Source organism: Cygnus atratus, chromosome 25, assembly GCF_013377495.2.
Source record: "Cygnus atratus isolate AKBS03 ecotype Queensland, Australia chromosome 25, CAtr_DNAZoo_HiC_assembly, whole genome shotgun sequence".
Taxonomy (NCBI): domain Eukaryota; kingdom Metazoa; phylum Chordata; class Aves; order Anseriformes; family Anatidae; genus Cygnus; species Cygnus atratus.
Window position 1 is genome coordinate 4,102,495 of NC_066386.1, and position 17,836 is coordinate 4,120,330.

At 44.7% G+C, this 17,836-nt stretch overlaps 2 protein-coding genes across 3 annotated transcripts; one reads left to right on the forward strand and one right to left on the reverse strand.

Annotated features, from left to right (window-relative positions):
• Positions 1-1,666: 1,666 nt before the first annotated feature.
• Positions 1,667-8,979, forward strand: SDR39U1 (short chain dehydrogenase/reductase family 39U member 1). 2 transcript variants are annotated; one of them, XM_035567966.1, is made up of 6 exons: positions 1,667-1,766; positions 2,654-2,760; positions 3,098-3,180; positions 3,844-3,965; positions 4,560-4,703; positions 4,903-8,979. In XM_035567966.1, exons 1-6 carry the CDS (start codon positions 1,733-1,735, stop codon positions 5,316-5,318), a joined length of 906 nt encoding a protein of 301 aa, XP_035423859.1. In that variant the 5' UTR covers positions 1,667-1,732; the 3' UTR covers positions 5,319-8,979. The 2 variants fall into 2 exon arrangements, with proteins under 2 accessions (XP_035423859.1, XP_035423860.1); XM_035567967.2 differs by lacking the exon at positions 1,667-1,766 and adding an exon at positions 2,238-2,438.
• On the reverse strand, positions 8,974-10,077 carry LOC118258859 (olfactory receptor 4N5-like). The gene has a single exon (XM_050715489.1). The coding sequence runs from the start codon at positions 9,934-9,936 to the stop codon at positions 8,974-8,976; it is 963 nt and encodes a 320-aa protein (XP_050571446.1). The 5' UTR covers positions 9,937-10,077.
• Positions 10,078-17,836: the final 7,759 nt, after the last annotated feature.

Sequence of the window (17,836 nt, forward strand, 5' to 3'; positions counted from 1 at the left end):
TGACAACAGGAAGGGAACAAAGAACTTCAGCTTTCTGGTGGGTTGGTAATGAGCTTGGGAAATGAAGTATACAAATGGTTGGGCACACCGAGTCCCTCAAGACAAAGAGAGAAATGGCCAGGGGCTACAGTGCAGGACCTCTGGAATGAAACTGAACAGCAAGAGGAAGTGTAGAGCAGAAGGACTCTGACTTTAGCTCTGAGTTGTGACATGCAGCCCTCACAGACACAGGGGACACAGTGAGAACTAGAGCACTGTCAGTCATCCAAGTAGAAATGTTACCCTCCCATATTTACTACAGATTTATTTTATTTTATTTTATTTTATTTTATTTTATTTTATTGCCAGATGCCTGTCCAGGCCACAAATCAGATGAGTTCATAATGATGTCATTGCAGCAGTTTCAGATGTTCTCCTGTCACTCACTGATCCAAGGTTGTTCACATCCTGTTCACGTTGTCCTGTTTGTCATGGCTCACCACTTCCAGCTACTGCATGCATATGTATTGCTTATACAAAGCAAAGCTATGATACCCCACCTCAGCTAGACAAATACATTGTAGTGAAGCATGCTGAAATTTAGGCCATATATTCAAGTGATCAAGGTGAGGTAATACTTAGCAAGTCGCAATGCCAGGCAGAGTGTACCTGCAGCAGGTACCTGTTTCTTGTTGGGTAAATCCAGTTTCATGCCTGGATCATAAAAAGTTTGGAAATGGGCTTGTTTCCAGCCCAAGAGGCTCCCTGTCTGTAACACAGCTGTCCCAGGGAAGCTGGGAACAGGGCAATTGCAGGCACAGAACACCACTACTCAGTGGCATACATTGTAGGTTCCATTTACCAAGTTGATGTCTGTGGCAGTAGATCGCAATTTCTATTCACAAACACATGCATCTGGGCAGAGCTCTGACATGAGTCAAGGCTTCTGGTCCGAGATCCCTGCTCAGGAGAGCAAGACACTCACTGCAGCTGTTGGAGGTGACAAGACCTGGCTGGCAAGCAGCTCTTTGCACGCAGCAGTTCCACCTTGAAGGCATGATGTCGATATGATTTAGTAGCTTAGTGGGTAGTATTGGTGATAGGAGAACGGTTGGACTAGATGATCTTGTAGGTCCCTTCCAACCTTGTGTTTCTATGATTTTATGTCAGTCCTGTCGACAGTGCCGGTAGTTGGTGAGTGAATTCCCCCCCGGGTTATTGTTTTCACTCTTTACTGCTTTCTAATGCAGACATTCAACATAAGCTCCCAACCGTTTCACTGGCCACATCACCCCAAGGCCAAACTCAGAGTTTCTCCATCTCCAAAGCCAATTCGCTGTTGTTACCCAGATTCCTTTCTTACCTCTCCATGCAACACCCGTAATTTCTGCCTCATTCACTGTTTAAGTTAATAGGTGGCCACACTCTCATTTCATCGCATTATTCCCATAGGCGTCACCTGTATCATGCTAACCCGCGTTCCACTAGCTTTGGGTTGGGGTGGCCGCACATTCCCGAACGCCCGCCGGGCTCACGGCAGCCGTTTCTCCGTCGCCATCTTCCCACCACAGGACCCGTCACCCCCGGCGCGTGCCTGCCATTCTTGCTCCCGTTCCCGCCTAAACACCTCCCGTCAGCGCCCGGAGCACGCTGGCCCTTTAAGGATCCGCCAGCGGGGTGGAGAACTGTACGCGCTGGGACACCGCGGGCGGGAGGGTGACCGACTGCACTCGCCGGGAGGGAGCGGTTGCGCATGCGCAGCTGGGCAGCCATGCGGGTGCTGGTGGGTGAGTGCGGGGCGGGGGCTTCCGGCGGGCCGTTGGTTCTGGGCGCTGCGTAGGGAGTTGTGTGTGAGGGGTGCGGCTGGTGCTGAGCGGGGGTCCCCGGGGAGCCGTAGGGCGCAGGGGTGGCTGCAGGAGCTCTGAGGGAGTTGTGGTTTGGAAATGGGGGTGGCCTGGGCCTGGATTCACAGAATCACAGGATCATTTAGGTCGGAAGAGACCTCCAAGATCACCCAGTCCAACCTCTGACCTAACACTAACAAGTCCTCCACTAAACCATATCACTAAGCTCTACATCTAAACGTCTTTTAAAGACCTCCAGGGATGGTGACTCAACCACTTCGCTGAGCAGCCTATTCCAATGCCTAACAACCCTTTCAGTAAAGAAATTTTTCCTAATATACAACCTAAATCTACCCTGGCGCAACTTGAGCCCATTCCCCCTCGTCCTGTCACTGGGCACGTGGGAGAATAGACCAATCCCCACCTCGCTACAGCCTCCTTTAAGGTACCTGTAGAGAGCACTAAGGTCACCCCTGAGCCTCCTCTTCTGCAGGCTGAACAACCCCAGCTCCCTCAGCCGCTCCTTGTGAGGCTTGTTCTCGAGACCCCTCGTGAGCTTCATTGCCCTTTTCTAGACACACTTGAGCACCTCGATGTCCTGCGTGATTCAGCATGGTGCGTGTAGCAGTTGGGGTCCAGGCACCGTGAGGGGATAGGATGCAGTGCATGGAGCCAGGGTATGGGGAGTGGTGGAGGCCTGCAGTAGGAGGGCTGGGGAGAGGGTGATCAGGGCCCAGTGGTGTACCCTGGGAGCATGGCCATGGTAACAGGAACTCCTGTGCTAGCTTTGCGAGCTGTTTCTGGTCTCTAATATCCTGTCTTTTTCACAGGTGGTGGGACTGGATTTGTGGGCAGAGCTCTGACCCATTTGCTTCAGAGCCATGGTCATGAGGTGACCCATGTCTCTCGACAAGCGGGCAAGGATCGCATCAGCTGGGTACGAAATAAGAGTGATTACAGAAGGAAGACCATTTCAAGGCTGAGGAACAAGCCTACCTGGCGCGGCATGCAGGGAATTTGTAGTGGGCAAACTGTTTCCCACTGATGTACCCTGCAGCTCCTAGGTGCTGTACTGGTTGTGGTCAGTTGGGGTGGGTACTGCTGCAGCTCCAAAGAGCAAAATGTTCTCCATTCATGCTTGTGCAACAGGCAGTGTTTTACAAGGGTCAGGAAGGAAGTGGCTGGGTGTCTTGGGAGCTCATCCTGCTTTGTTGTTGGGAAGGCTTGAGAAGAGGGTAGGCTGGGTGTGTGATGTCTCTGTTACCCCTTCCTAGGAAGAGTTGTCCCGCCTTGGATTGCCCCAGTGCGATGCAGTGGTGAACTTGGCTGGTGAGAATGTCCTCAACCCTTTCCGCAGGTAACTTGATCTCCCATAGTGTTGCGGGGACAAGGTGAAGGCAAGACAGCCCAATGTTGTCAGAAAATGTGGAATGGGTCTGGCAAGGGAGTAGGGTGTCCAGAAAGGACAACCTGGGTTCCCTGGCTGTTGACTTCTGGGTCTTCAGGTATCCAGAACATTTCTGTAGGCCTGTTAAGTCCCCGGAGAATTTTGAAAGACAGATTTCCTTCTGGACTGACAGGGGGAGGCCAGGCAAAGTAGTTGCATACATCCAAAAAGGCACCAGATGCCTATGCTTAGATAATACTTAATAATATGCCTAGATAAAATCAGAACCAAAATGGACTGTGGAAGTTGTTCTTGTATTGCTGAGGGTGTTTTTGGAAATGCCTCTTCCAGGTGTTTGAGGAGAATTCACACAGCTTTGGTGCCCACATTTTCTGATGTGTTTGCCCTAAGGGCATCCAAAACCTACAGCCTTTTTTGGGAAATGGTGAGCTGCGTTCTCCCACAGTTACCATATGTTTAAGTAGTAATATTCTATGTCCTCCTCCTACTCTGGGGTGGGGGGAATTTATGTGACATCTCCTGTGCTTGTGAGGTGACCGTGGGGGCTCCCCCTGGGGCTATTGTTTCCTGGCATATCCTGATGGGAAGTATGAGTGGCTCTCCTTTTTCCAGATGGGGTGATGCTTTCTGCAAGGAAGTTATCAGCAGCCGAGTTGAAACCACCAAGACCTTGGCCAAAGCCATTGCTGATGCTGACCAGCCACCCAGTGCTTGGGTCGTCGTCACCGGCGTAGGTATTGGTTGGGCCCAGCGTGCCTCATGCTGATGAGGAGAGGTGTACCTCCAGACAGAAGCATGTTTCTGGGGAAAATATGTCTTGCCTTGAAATGCCAGCTTTATTGCCATCAGCATCACTGTGTTTAGGCAAGGCTTGGTCAGCTTTTTTTGTACTGGAGAGAAATTTTGGTCCTCATGCTTTCATTTGGTGGCATTAGGACAGGACCTTTTCCCTGTGAAAGCCTTAAGGCATCTGTAGAACCAAGTTATCTAAGCAAGGACTCAGCTGAATCCCCCCATACCTCTCCAGCTTTGCATTTCTGCTTCCTACAGGCTTTGAAGCTGCTGCGGGTTAGCATTTACTACAGGCAGGAAGCTCCTTTCTATGCAGCCAGCTCAGTGCCTTGTTTGCTGGTGCATTTGATTCATGGATTGCCATCTTTACTGGAATACTAGCACATCCTGTTGAACCTGCAGAGTGCATTTGTAGTTCAAAACCTTGTGCTGTTCATATGAGGATGTCCCTGGAGACAGGGATAAGGGTTGGGGAGAAGAGGGACAGCTGATGTTGGGATTCAACCCCAACCTGCTTTTTGCTGTTATACTCCTAGGCTATTACCGCCCTAGCCCCACAGCTGAGTATACTGAGGATAGCCCTGGGGGGAATTTTGACTTCTTCTCACGCCTGGTGAGCTCCTGGGAAGCTGCAGCTCTCATCCCAGAGGGTCCAACTCGTGGTGTTCTGGTGAGATCTGGTAAGATGGGACATCGTGCGTGTCTGGAGTGGCTCTGCTTTGGAGCTGGGGCATGAGGGGAAGGGGTGGGAGAAGTGCATCGGATTACGTTATCTCTTCTTGTTGGAGTGCGGTCTCAGGTCCAGCCCTCTAAGGATTGTCTCCTGGCTGTAGGTCTGGGGCTGGGGAGGGTCCCTGTCTCACTCTGTTCTTTCCACAGGTGTAGTGCTGGGCCGAGGTGGTGGCGCAATCTCTCAGATGCTCTGGCCATTCTGGCTAGGACTGGGAGGCCCCATAGGGTCTGGGCACCAGCCATTCCCGTGGATCCACATTCAGGACCTGGCTGGGATCATATGTCATGCCCTGGAGAATGAGTGCCTGCAAGGGGTCTTTAATGGTGTCTCCCCATCTTCTCCTGCCACCTCCAACAGCACCTTCACTCAGGAGTTTGCTGCAGCCCTGGGACGCCCAGCCCTACTGCCAGTGCCTGCCTGGGCCGTGCGAGCTGTCTTTGGGGTCGAGCGGGCTGTTATGTTGTTGGAGGGCCAGAAAGTAGTACCAAAGCGCACCCTGGAGAGCGGCTACCATTTCATCTTTCCTGACCTTTCTGCAGCTTTGAAGGACATTGTGGCTTGAGTATTCCTTGTTCAGGCTGTTTAGGGCCTTTTTTTTGTGGTTCCCTGGCTCATACACCTTCCCTTGGGTGAAAGAGGGTGTCTTTTCCTGTTCTGTCTTCTTTTGTGCATCTCCAGTTTAGGAGACATCCTTCCTATTTCCAACTGCAATCTCCACCTGCTTTTGGTGAAGGGCACAGACCTCTTTAAGGATTGTGACTGCCGAATCTGCCATCTCTCTTCCACAGCATGTATGTGAGCTGCTCACAGAGCACCTTGGGGGAAGGATGTCTCTGCCCCCTGCAAAAGAGGTATGGCAGCAGGGAAGATCTTCAGGTGTTGTAATTCTTCTCCATGTTACTGGAAGCCCTTCTTCCTGTTTTTCCCAATGTCTTTCACCATATGGTCTCAAGAGACTTAGTTATGCTCTTCTGTTTTGCTCGTCTCAATCTCATAGGAAATTGTAATTAATTAATTGTAAGCTTGTAATTAAGCTTGGGGGGGATCCATCTGAGGGGGCACAGAGAGCGATGGATATGGGTGACTTGGAGACCTTGCCTTCTCCTTTTTTTCTGGTAGATTTGTGCTAGAGCAAAGGTGTCAGAACCTCCAGCAGACTCGGCCTGAGCATCGTGCCCCTACAGGTGGATTTGCAGGATTCCATAGTACACAAGGGCTTTCATTCATAAGTTTTTCTGCTTTATGACAAGTTACTACAAATCACTGCTAGCAAGGATACATGCGTTTAATAACACAAATATATTTATCAAGCTATTATGAATTATTATCAGGAAAACAAGTGTGTGTGTATTTGTATGTGTTTATATATAAAAAGTCAATAGCAGCAGTCAGTAATAAAGCAGTGAGGATATATACTAATATTACAGGTTATTACAAACAATGCTAGTGAAATAGCAAATATACTCATTATTGATTACTTATAGGCACATACATATATTCAAAAGATAACCAATACCACTAGCTAACAAACCAATCCCACAAGTGGGGATCAAGCTGTCTTCAAAGTGGTCTAACTAGGAAGACCAACCTCAGAAAGGGGTCAGTAAAGAAAGCTGACCTTAGAAAAGTCAATTTTCAACTTGACAATTTTCTTTTGCCAAATGGTATGCAGAAGATAGTTAAATAAGGGGATAAACAGCAACAACAAAATAAATCGTACTTTACAGGCAACTATATTTGGTTATTTAGAGCATACTACAGATGGTGTTACATAAGAACTGAGAACACTATGACCTGTACAAACACATGGAGGAGAAGGAAGTGATCAGGAGTAGTCATGGGTTCACCAAGGAGACATCACACTTGACTAACCCAATAGCCTTCTATGATGGGATGACTAGCTGGGTGGATGAGGGGAGAGCAGTGGATGATGTCTACATTGATATCAGTAAGGCTTTTGACACTCTCCCATAACATATTCGTAGGCAAGCTCAGGAAGTATGGGGTGAATGAGTGGACAGTGAGGTACACTGGCTGGATGGAAGAGCTCATAGGGTTGTGATTAGTGACACTGAGTCTAGTTGGAGGCCTGTAGCTAGTGGTGTCCTCCAGGGGTCCGTATCAAGTCCAGTCCTGTTCAATTTATTCGTCAATGACCTGGTTGATGGAATGGAGTGCACCTCAGCGAGTTTGCTGACAACACAAAGCTCAGAGGAGTGGCTGATATCCCAGAGGGCTGTGCTGCCATTCAGAGGGTCCTTGACAGGCTGGAGCATTGGTTGGTAAGGAACATCATGAAGTTCAGCAAGGGCAAGTTCAGGGTCCTGCACCTATGGAGGAATAACCCAAAGCACCAGTACAGGCTGGGAGCTGACCTGCTAGAAAACAGGACTGCAGAGAAGGATCTGGGAGTCCTGGTGGACAGCAAGTTAACTATGAGCCAGCAATGTGCCCTTGTGGCCAAGAAGGCCAACAGTATCCTGGGGTGCATTAGGAAGAGCGTTGCTAGCAGGTCGAGGGAGGTGATCCTCCTGCTCTACTCAGCCCTGGTGAGGCTTTACCTGGAGTACTGCATCCAGTTATGGGCTCCCCAGTTAAAGAGGGACATGGAGCTCCTGGAGCAAGTCCAGCAGAAGGCTACAAAGATGATGAGGGGAGTGGAGCACCTCTAATATGAGGAGAGGCTGAGAGAGCTGGGCCTCTTTAGCTTGGAGAAGACTGAGAGTGGGTCTTATGAGTACAAATACCTGAAGGGAGGGTGTCAAGAGCATGGGGCCAGACTCTTTTCAGTGGTGCCCAGCAACAGGACAAGAGACAACAGGCACAAGTTGAAACACAGAAAGTTCCAGCTTAATATGAGGAAACATTTTTTTACTGTGAGGGTGACAGACCACTGGAACAGGCTGCCCAGAGAGGTTGTGGACTCTCCTTTGGATATATTCAAAACCTGTCTGGATGCCATCCTATGCAATGTGCTCTAGGTGATCCTGCTTGGCAGGGGGGTTGAACCAGATGATCTCAAGAGGTCCCTCCCAACCTCAGACATTCTGTGATTCTGTACGGTGCAGTGCCTTCTTGGATATTATTGCAGACTTTGTGGATGGAGCTATATTTAGCATATTCTGCATCTACATTGTCTATGGAATATATACTTCAGTAAGAAAACCATGTTCTCCGAAATCCTGATTTTTCAACAAAAGGAATTATTTTTTCTCAACAAGGAATTATTTGGCCAATTCTACTTTAGAGACAAAACAAGAGGTAAATTACAGGGCAAGTAAGGGCCAAGACAGAAAAAATCTAAGGCACAGTTTATTTCAACTCAAAGTAGAAATTAAAAATGTGTTAGCTGAATTTCTCCCTAGAAATGCCTTTTGCAGGAATCCTTAGGAATCCATAGGATTCTATGTTGCAGATGTCTATAACTGTATAGATAAACAATACAATAAATGTGTGTTGAGGTACTGGGACAGGTTGCCCTGAAAAGTTGTGGATTTCCCATCCCTGGAAGTGTTCAAGGCCAGGTTGGATGGGGCTTTGAGCAACTTGGTCTAGAGGGTGGCATCCCTGCCCATGGAAGAGGGTTTGGAGTTAGATGATCTTTAAGGTCTCTTCCAATCTGAACATATGATTCTATGCCTCCCGTAAGACCATGACCACATTGCCTTTGATTTTTACTTAACAATTTCAGATTGCAGTGGACTGCCTGTGCTGTTATGAGAAGCAAAAGCTTGACTACAAACTAGGTGATCCAGCAGTTTACACATTGTGCCTTTGTGGGGAAGCAATCAACTCATTTAAAAGGCAGCCATGGAAGAGGGGAGGCAGTCATGCCTCCAGGGAGGCAGCATCAACATTCAAGTTCAACTATAAACTGAAATCTTGAATTAACATGCTTGCAACCATTGTGACTCTCTGCATCAGAACCAGAAGTCCATTAATAATTCTAGAAAGTCTCAACACCTACCAGATTATTTCTCAAAAAAAAAAAAATTTTTAACAGTAACTTCATAGTACAACTGATACGATTCCTTTACACAGCTTGGTTCTCCTCTAAATTATTTCATACAGTAATTAGTATCACCCTATGGCTTTTGGATGGAAGAAAATTACTTAAAGATTACTGATTATATATTATGCTCTTACGTAATGTACAACATGGAGTTGTTCCTAAGAGAACTGTATTAACAAACAAAACAACAACAGTTTTATTTACTTTAAAATACTTGTTTGTTTGTTTGTTTTATTTTTCCACACGTAAATATGTATTTGCTGACCAACTTCCACACTGAGCTTCTGATCTCCTTGTTACACAGGGTATAGATCATGGGATTAGTCAGTGGGAAGATGACTGTATGGAAAAGAGCAACAACCTTTTCCATTGGGACAGCTTGGAAGGGTAAGACATAGATATACATAGCTGGGCCACACATGACAAAAACCACAATGATGTGGGAAACACAGGTGGAAACAATTTTTCTCTTTGCCTTGGAGGACTGTGTCTGGAGCTTCAGCAGCAGGACAGTGTAGGAGATGAGGAGAAGTGCAAAGCACATGACAATGACAACTCCATTGTTGAGAAACATCAAAAGTTCCACTATGTGAGTATTAGCACAGGCCAATTTAACCAGTTGATGGACATCACAGAAGAAGTTGTCCAGGATGTTGGGGCCACAAAAGGGGAGAGCAATGGTGAGAGCAAATAGAGTGATGCCGTGGATGAAGCCCCCTGCCCATGAAGCTCCAACCAGGACATAGCATACTGTCCTGTTCACAAGCCTGGTGTGGTGAAAAGGTTTGCAAATGGCTACATAACGGTCATAGGCCATGGCCATGAGCAGGAAAGCTTCAGCTGCTCCCAGGAAGTGGAGGAAGAAAAGCTGCGCCATACAAGCATTGTAGCAGATTGTCTTATGGTGTGAGAAAAAGTCAGCCAACATTTTAGGTGGGGTCACACAACAATAACAGATGTCCAAGAATGCCAAATTGGCCAGGAAAAAATACATGGGTGTTCCCAGTTGGGACTCCCCTTGAATTGTGAGAATGATAAGGATGTTGCCTGGGAGAATTATCATATAGAACAGCAGGAAGAAGAAGAAGAGAATCATCTGGACTTTGTGGGTTTGAGAAAATCCTAACAGAACAAACTCTTTAACTACCGTGTTGTTCTCATACTCCATTTTGACTCTGTAAAACCCTGAAAAACAGCAATCACAGAAAAATAAACAAATACCAGTGTAAATATACTAAAATATTTAAGCAAATTCAGGTATACTTAGACTGCCTAATATGCACACCCTTTGACCATTGTCTAGTTTTAAGGAACTCCTTATAGTGAAATACTTGAAAGCTAGTGATTTAGATTTCCAATAACTTGGGCATTGTACTGGAAATATAAACTGAAAACATCCACATGTCGTCAGGTGTTCCACATTTTCTCTACACCCTGTGAAGGGGCACCAGGATTAAGTGTAAATCATAAAGTATCAGTCCAGTCTCCTATAGTAGGCTAACTTTTGTGGTTTACAATGTAACTGTCTATCTGAGCTACTCCTGTATACACCCTCTCCAAATGACAAAAGTAGGCCCTTCCAGGGTACTATACAATTCATTCTAATATAGACAGTCAAACAAGTCTAGATGAATTGCACTCTACTTACTCAATAAACCTAACAATAACATCCACGGATTATGAAAGGAAACTAAGTATAGATCACTCATATCTGAAGTGTATTATGACTGAACAATTTAAATTACTTTACAGTCGATATCAGAACAACCAGCCCAAGGAATAGCAAATTCCATCATAAATTTTCTCAATTCAAGCATTTTTTAAAAGAATACATTTTCCTCAATTGTCTTTCAAGGGTGCTGAGATCACATACTGACTTCCACCTTTCCTCAAAGAAATCCCTCAGCAGTGTCTAATTTTCCAATGAAATCGTCAGAGCATTGGAACCATGAAGAAAATTCCATTATCTAAATATCTCTCTGAAATTAAGCCACCAAGAATTGACTTGAAGACAGATTTTGAAAACAAATTGAGATTTTCCTTGGAATGTATCAAGTCATTTCAATTTCCATGCATTTGAATGAAATTGTGGATTTTAACTCCTCCCTCACAAAGACAAGCATTTAAAAAAAAAAAAAAAAGGAAAGAAAACAAAAGAGTCAAATTTAGTTAAATAGAAAGACTTGTAGAATAAGTTCTGCCATTCCTTCCAATTCCAATTCTGTTTCTTCTGAGTCAGAAGAAAGTTACATGAGATTTTGTCTCCCTTTCTTTTTTAATACCTTTCTTTCATTTTGCTGCAAAGATGGTATGTTTGTATGCTTGACTATGTCTGCCTGTTACTGCATTCATAGTTTGCAATAGAACAAACCATACTGAAAATGCTGTGATGGAAAAAGATGCTCAGATCTGTAAGCATCATTTAGTTTTAGAACAGTTGTAGTTAATTCCCTTATTGAGACCAGTGAGAAATGAAATTGGTCTTGACAGTGGAAACTGAAAATAGAAAAAAGTGAGACGAAGAGAAAGTGGCAAAAAGTAGTCAAACTTTAAAATAAAATAAAGAAATAAAGGAAAATAAGGAAGGAATAAAGAGAGAAAAATACCCTTTAAGACACTTTTTGATGTTTCTGTCAAATATCAAAATTTCTCACCATTCCTGGAAATAAACAAACAAACAAAACATTATTGACATTTTGTGTTATCTTTATTTCCTTCTTTATTACATGGACAGTTGAAAGGCTCATTGTGCTAGATGTGTGTGTAAATAGGTCCATATTGTCCAATATTTAATTTCTCAGCTACCTGCAAATCCATACCGACAGGCATCTGGAGCTAAGTGTCTCTGCCTCACTTAAAATTTCCTCTCATTGATCTGGTCGGCTCTAGAACTAATCTAACAACCCTTCCCATCCCATCACGTCAGCAAGATTCCTGAAGGAATCTATCGCTCCACACTGCTGTCCTTTATCTGACCCTACACACCCATCCAATACAGTAACACTCTCCTTTCACCTCTACTTGGCTATAGATACTTCTGTGGTTGCACTTGACTTTCATGACTTCACATCTCTACTACCTAGGTTGCTCAGCCCTAACTGGTAAAGAAGCAATTGAAGCTACATCCTCTTTGCTGTTTCCTGCCATGCCATGTCAGAAGGGTGGTAAATATTTCCCAATTTTTCTACCTACTTCCCTGATGACCCAAGTCTTGACACAAACCTTCTTGTGTCAAGATTCTCTCCACTCTTCAGCTGCAGATTGCAGTTCACCCAGTTTCCATTCCACTGTGAAAAAGAGTGGCTACTCTGAACTCAAGTTTATTCCTCCTTCTGCCTTCTTCCTATTTCCCCTGCTGCATTTGAGTCTTCACTACTGGAAAGAAACTTGCCAAGAAAGACATGTAATACCTTCTTTTGTCTTTTCATTTCATTAAGTCATCTGCTTCAAAAAGAAACTGTTTACAGGAGCCCAAGGAATCACAATCTGAGTGTGATGACTTATTCTGATATTTTCTACAGCAAAGCCACCTTTTTAGAGTTAGTTACTTACTGCATAATTTATGATGCTGGTGTGTACATATCTACATCTGAAGATGTCAACATAACAAACATAACAACCACAGGGACACAGTATAAGGTAAAAGATACAATTCTCCTTAGCAAGTGTAGGGATAGAACACAGGTTCATAAACACAATTCTCTTGTGCCATTGTATGTGCTCTGCTTTACAGTTTCAGATCTAAAATGATGGGTCCTGCGTCTCAGCTATGGCAGACCTGGTAGAGATGTCTGAGATATCCCAGACCTTAACCTGACAGCACTGAATGCTATGTTCAACTGTTTGAATTCTGCTCTACATGTCTACCTCAGACTTTTAGTTGCATTTTTTTCTTTGGACAGATTAAAATTATATTTAATCCCTGAATTTATTCCCTGGTTCTGACTGGCATTCTTGAACCTGTGTCTGTGCAACTACTGTTCTCACCCTTCTTGTCATCCACCGTTCAAGGTAGAACGTCCTTCCTCCTCAGGCAAGGTGAGCAGTCAACATCTCAAGCCCTGTATTGGGAGGAAAACAGTATTGCCTGTAATTCTTTTCTTCCTTATTGGTTGTGAGAGTTCATTGATTTGGGGTTATTCTTACTGACATCAGTTTTATCAGCATTCCCTGAATCATGTGTGAATGCAAGACAGCTAAGACCTGAACTCCCCTAATCCTTCCATCTCTTATATACTGTTTTCCCAAGTGCTTCCCAGGTACCAACAGCTCTCCAGCTACCAAACTCTTAGCTTCACTCCAAGCCGTGATGTTATTTCTGAAGCAATCCCAGCTTTAAAATCCTACAAAAGCTAAAATACATAAAAGCTTCAATACATATCTCACTTTCAGGATCTCTGTTGGTAGTCCATCATCTTCGCTTGAAGTTTTCTTTCTTTTCCTCTCCCCCACACCCCTGTGTTTAGCACTGCTGTGCATGCACCAGAGGTTCAATTCTGTTAAATTCCATGCCCATTCTCAGTGATTTTTTCCCTGTCTGCTTGTCAGCACTAGCACAGCAGACTGCAACCAGATTGCCTATGACCTTAGCTGCTTCACTCACCACCTGCCGATAAAGGATGAACGGTGCATGCCAGAGGATGAAGAAGTTTTTGTTTCTTTGCATCCTCTGTATGTTACTTTCTTTGTCTCCTTAACAGACAACTGGGGCTGCAGGTGGTTTCTTGTTCCAAGTGTGGAGGTTACATAATTATAGAAAGCAGCTGTGCTTCCAGAGTGCTAACTGAGATGCCCAGGGGTCTTAATAAAAGCCCTAAGGTATATGATTATTTAAGAGCAGGAATGAGTGATAGTCCTCTGGCTTGACCAAGCTTGGTAGCCTCTTTGTGATGTCATGAATACGGGTTCAAAGTAAGCAGCAAACCTCTTGAGAGATTGTTTGGGTGGCAAATGGGTCCCTCAGTGCCTCTCAGAGAGGAATCTCCAATTACCAAGAGCTAAACTTGGTGAGGGATGCAAAGAATAATACGAAGGGGTTCTGCAGGTATACTGGCCACAAAAGAAAGACTAAGGACATTTGCCTCTGACAAATGAAGACAGAGATCTGGTAATGACAGATGTGGAGAAGGCAGAGGCACTTAACAATTTCTTTGCCTCAGTCTTTACTAGTGGTCAGGCTTCCATATCTCCCGAATCTCTAGGCAGGGGCTGGGGGAACAGAGTCCCTCCCACTCTAAGCAAAGAACAAGCTTGGGACCTCCAGATACAACTTAACAACTACAAATCTATGGGCCCTGATGACATGTATCCCAGGGTCCTGAGGGAATTGGCTGATGTAGTTGCCAAGCCTGTCTCCATCATATTTGAAAAATCAAGGCACTCAGGCCAAAGTACCCGGTGACTGGAAAAAGGGAAATATCACTCTCATTTTTAAAAAGGGCATAAAGGAAGAACTGGGGAACTACAGACCAGTAATTCCTCTCCTCTCCTACTTTTGTAGCCCGTTCTCTGGACATGCTCCAGGGTCTTGATGTCCTTCTTGTAGTGAGGAGCCCAAAACTGAACACCACTCAAGGTGCGGCCTCACCAAAGCAGAATACAGTTCACGTCCCTGGTCTTGCTGGCACAAGCCTGATCCAAGCCAGGGTGCCAGTGGCCTTCTTGGCCACCTGGGCACACTGCTGGCTCATGGTCAGGCAAGCATCAGTCAGCACACTCAGATCCTTTTCCTCTGCACATCTTTTGAGCCACTCTGCCCCAAGCGTGTAGCGTTGCATGAGCTTGTTGTGGCCAAAGCGCAGGAACCGGCTCTAAGCCATGTTGCACCTCATCCAATTGGCCCCTGCCCATTGATCCAACCTGTTCAGGTCCCTCTGCAGGGCCTTCCTGCCCTTCAGCAGATTGACATTTCCCCCCAGCTTGGTGTTGTCTGCAAACTTACTTGGGGTGCACTCAATTCCCTCTTCCAAATCATCAATAAAGATATTAAAGTTATAATCTGGGTGACTCTTACTGTAGTACTGCTGATGTGGCACATAGCAACCATAGTAATGATGACATATTGTATTATATAGCAATTAACATAATACAATTCAAATCATTGGTTTTTCTCAACCGAAATTAAATCCCTTTGAGGAAAATATGGGGCTTCCCCATGCTTACGCATTACCACCAAGCGCACCCAGGTACTTGAGCAAAAGCAATCCAACAGGTGGGTTTGCCTTTACCTGAGGCAGGAATAACCCAGACTGTATTCCCCAGTAAGTTTTTTATACAAGGGATATTATCTCCTTCTACAGTGCAGAAGAGTTTTGATTGTGCGAGGACAGCTTGGTTGGCAGATACCCTAGTGTTGAGTAACCAGGTGGCCTTTCCAAGTGTCCATGGTCAGGCCCACTCCTCAAGCAGCCTATCCACCTGCTGGTTTGTATATCCCTGACTCCAAAACTCTAAGGGCTGACTTTGAGTCTCCCTTGGTATTTTCTGAAAGATGCCGCAGATGGGGCCATTCTTCCCCAGCTGCAGTGTAGAGCACGTTTTTTAGATTTTTGTCCTGCCTGGACTGACCCAAGGGCTACAGCATGATGAATATCCTGATTAATTTGTTCTAAGGCTTGTCGTTGTTCAGGGCCCCATTTGAAATTGTTCTTCTTCTGGGTCACTTGATAGAGACGACATACAATCGGACTGTAGTTTGGAATATGTATTCTCCAAAAACACACAATGTCAAAGAACGTTTTTCTTAGGCCAAAAAAGCCTAAGAAAGCTGTTTCCTTTTTGCTAGTTGGTGGAGACATAGCTGTTATTTTGTTGATCATATCCACTGGGATCTGACAATATCCAATTTGCCATTTATTCCTAAAAACTGGATCTCCTTTGCAGGTCCCTTGACATCACTTTGGTTTATAGCAAAACTAGGTTTCAGAAGGACTTGGATTATTTACGTCCCTTTCTCAAATACTTCTTCTGCTGTATCGTTCCACTTGATGATGTCATCAAAGTATTGCAGGTGCTCTGGAGCTTCCCCCTGTTCCAGCACAGTCTGGATCAATCCATGGCAAATGGTGGGGCTGTATTTCCACCCTGGGGCAGTCGATTCCAGGTGTACTGGACACCACTCCAAGTGAAAGCCAAGTGTTGCCTGCACTCTGCTGCCAAAGGGATTGAGAAAAATGTATTAGCAATATCAGCTGTTCTTCAACCCTCTTCAATCCCACAACAGAAGGGTCTTCTGAGAGACTGGGCAGGGCAGACAGCTGTTTAATTTCCTCTGTCTCCAAGGCAGCTATGCCAAAATCCCACTAGTACCCTTTTGCATCCTTAAAATGCCATACCATGAGGTAGTCTAAGACAGAGTCTCCACACTTGTCACAGTGGAGTGCTTTTGCTACTCATTTCCTGTTAGACTCACCTTGGCCTCCAATCCAACCAGCTGTCCCTGTCACTCCAGTAATAAAGATGGGTTCTGTCCCTTTCTAGCTTGATGGCATTAAGGTACACTGTGTATTAGTGTCCACTAGAGCCTAATACTTCTGTGGGTCTGATGTGCCAAGCCTTTGAATCCACGCAGTCCAATAAACCTTATTGTTCCTTTCCTCTGCCTGGCTGGAAGCAGGGCCCTTCCAATCAATCCTGGTCATTGTGTTGAAATTCATTACTCACTTCATGTAAATGTGGATCAAAAGTCCCTTCATTGAAGCCAGGAGTAAACTCAACTCATCTACTCTGGAGATCTGCTCACTGGATACTGGAGCAGTCATTTTCTTAGCAGCCCCTTTTTCAGTCCCTTTTTCCATTGTTTTTCCTTGTAATTCATATACCTATGCATTAGTATTGAGGTAGATTTTCCATCCCACTTCTTCATGTCCTCTCTGTGGTTGCGCAGGTAAAAACCACAGGATGGCACATGGTGTGTACCCACTATGTCCTCTCTTGGGCAGAGGAACACTTACTCCTAATAGCTGAGACACTGTTTCATATAGATGATGAATAGGGCATAACTCTTTGATTTGGTGGACCTCTTGGGAAAGTTTCTTCATAGCTGAGACACATGCCCATAGAGCGGAAGAGAGCCTTTCTTCATATTGCTAAAGTTGGACAGACAATGCATCTACCTTGTGTTACTCTCCATCTTTCCAGGTTATTACTGCCAATGAGATGGCATACAACGATGGTGCATTCTGTACAAACTTCCACCACATGGGCCATGTGCATCTGACTTCATGTGGATCTTTGTATTTGTGTTTATTGTCTAGGTCAATAAAGGTCTATAAATCACCTCCAGCACAGCTAATTGTCTCAGGTACTGGATGCCTTTCTCCATGGTCGTCCATGGGTGAAATAAAACATCTTCCTTGAAGGGATACCTTTCCAAAACAAAATGTGATACTGTATTCATTATAAATATTATATAACATATCACAAATACAGTGCATTTATTTACTTCAGATAGTGTGCTGTGTTTGTCTTTGTGTGTATGCACATAGAGAGGTGAACCTTCAAGCATGCATATATATACCTTAAGGCTAGGGAAGAGCCAACAAAATGCCTTTGCAACTTCTGTTTCTTCTTTATTCTTATACAAGTGCTGTCTCAGCACAAGTTCTGTCTCTGTTACAGCTAATCATGAACTCTGAATGAAACTAATGATTAAAGATCATTCCTGATATACACCTAAAGAACCAGATATGTGCATGTCTCAGTTCATTAGAGGCCTGAGAATATCTGTTGGGCAGCAGTACTTGATGAAAAAAAAGTTTCTGTTTGTGCGAGCTATTCATTTGGGGTTTCTTTCATGCACATGTGGCATATAGAAACAGGGAGCAGGAGAGGTGAATTCAGGGAACATGGTATATTGATGGTAGAGTTTGATGGGCTTTATAAATTTTTTTTTATAAATAATGTTTATTCTAAATGGATGAATGATTTTGAATGTCTGTTTCCTCTTGGAGCTCAATCTGAATCATCTTTAAAAGAGGCAAAATTAAAATCTGTAGCCATTTGAAAGGCATGGTCCCTTGAAGTGATTCACGCTGGTCACTGTAGTGTTACTGTATTAAAGTAAATAA

Coding starts and splice junctions, on each gene's coding strand:
- SDR39U1 (XM_035567966.1), top strand. CDS start 1,733: ATGCGCAGCTGGGCAGCCATGCGGGTGCTGGTGG. Junction 3,181..3,843: donor GTCCTCAACCCTTTCCGCAG/GTAACTTGATCT, acceptor TCCTTTTTCCAG/ATGGGGTGATGCTTTCTGCA. Junction 3,966..4,559: donor GGTCGTCGTCACCGGCGTAG/GTATTGGTTGGG, acceptor TTATACTCCTAG/GCTATTACCGCCCTAGCCCC.
- LOC118258859 (XM_050715489.1), bottom strand. CDS start 9,936: ATGGAGTATGAGAACAACACGGTAGTTAAAGAGTTTGTTCTGTTAGGA.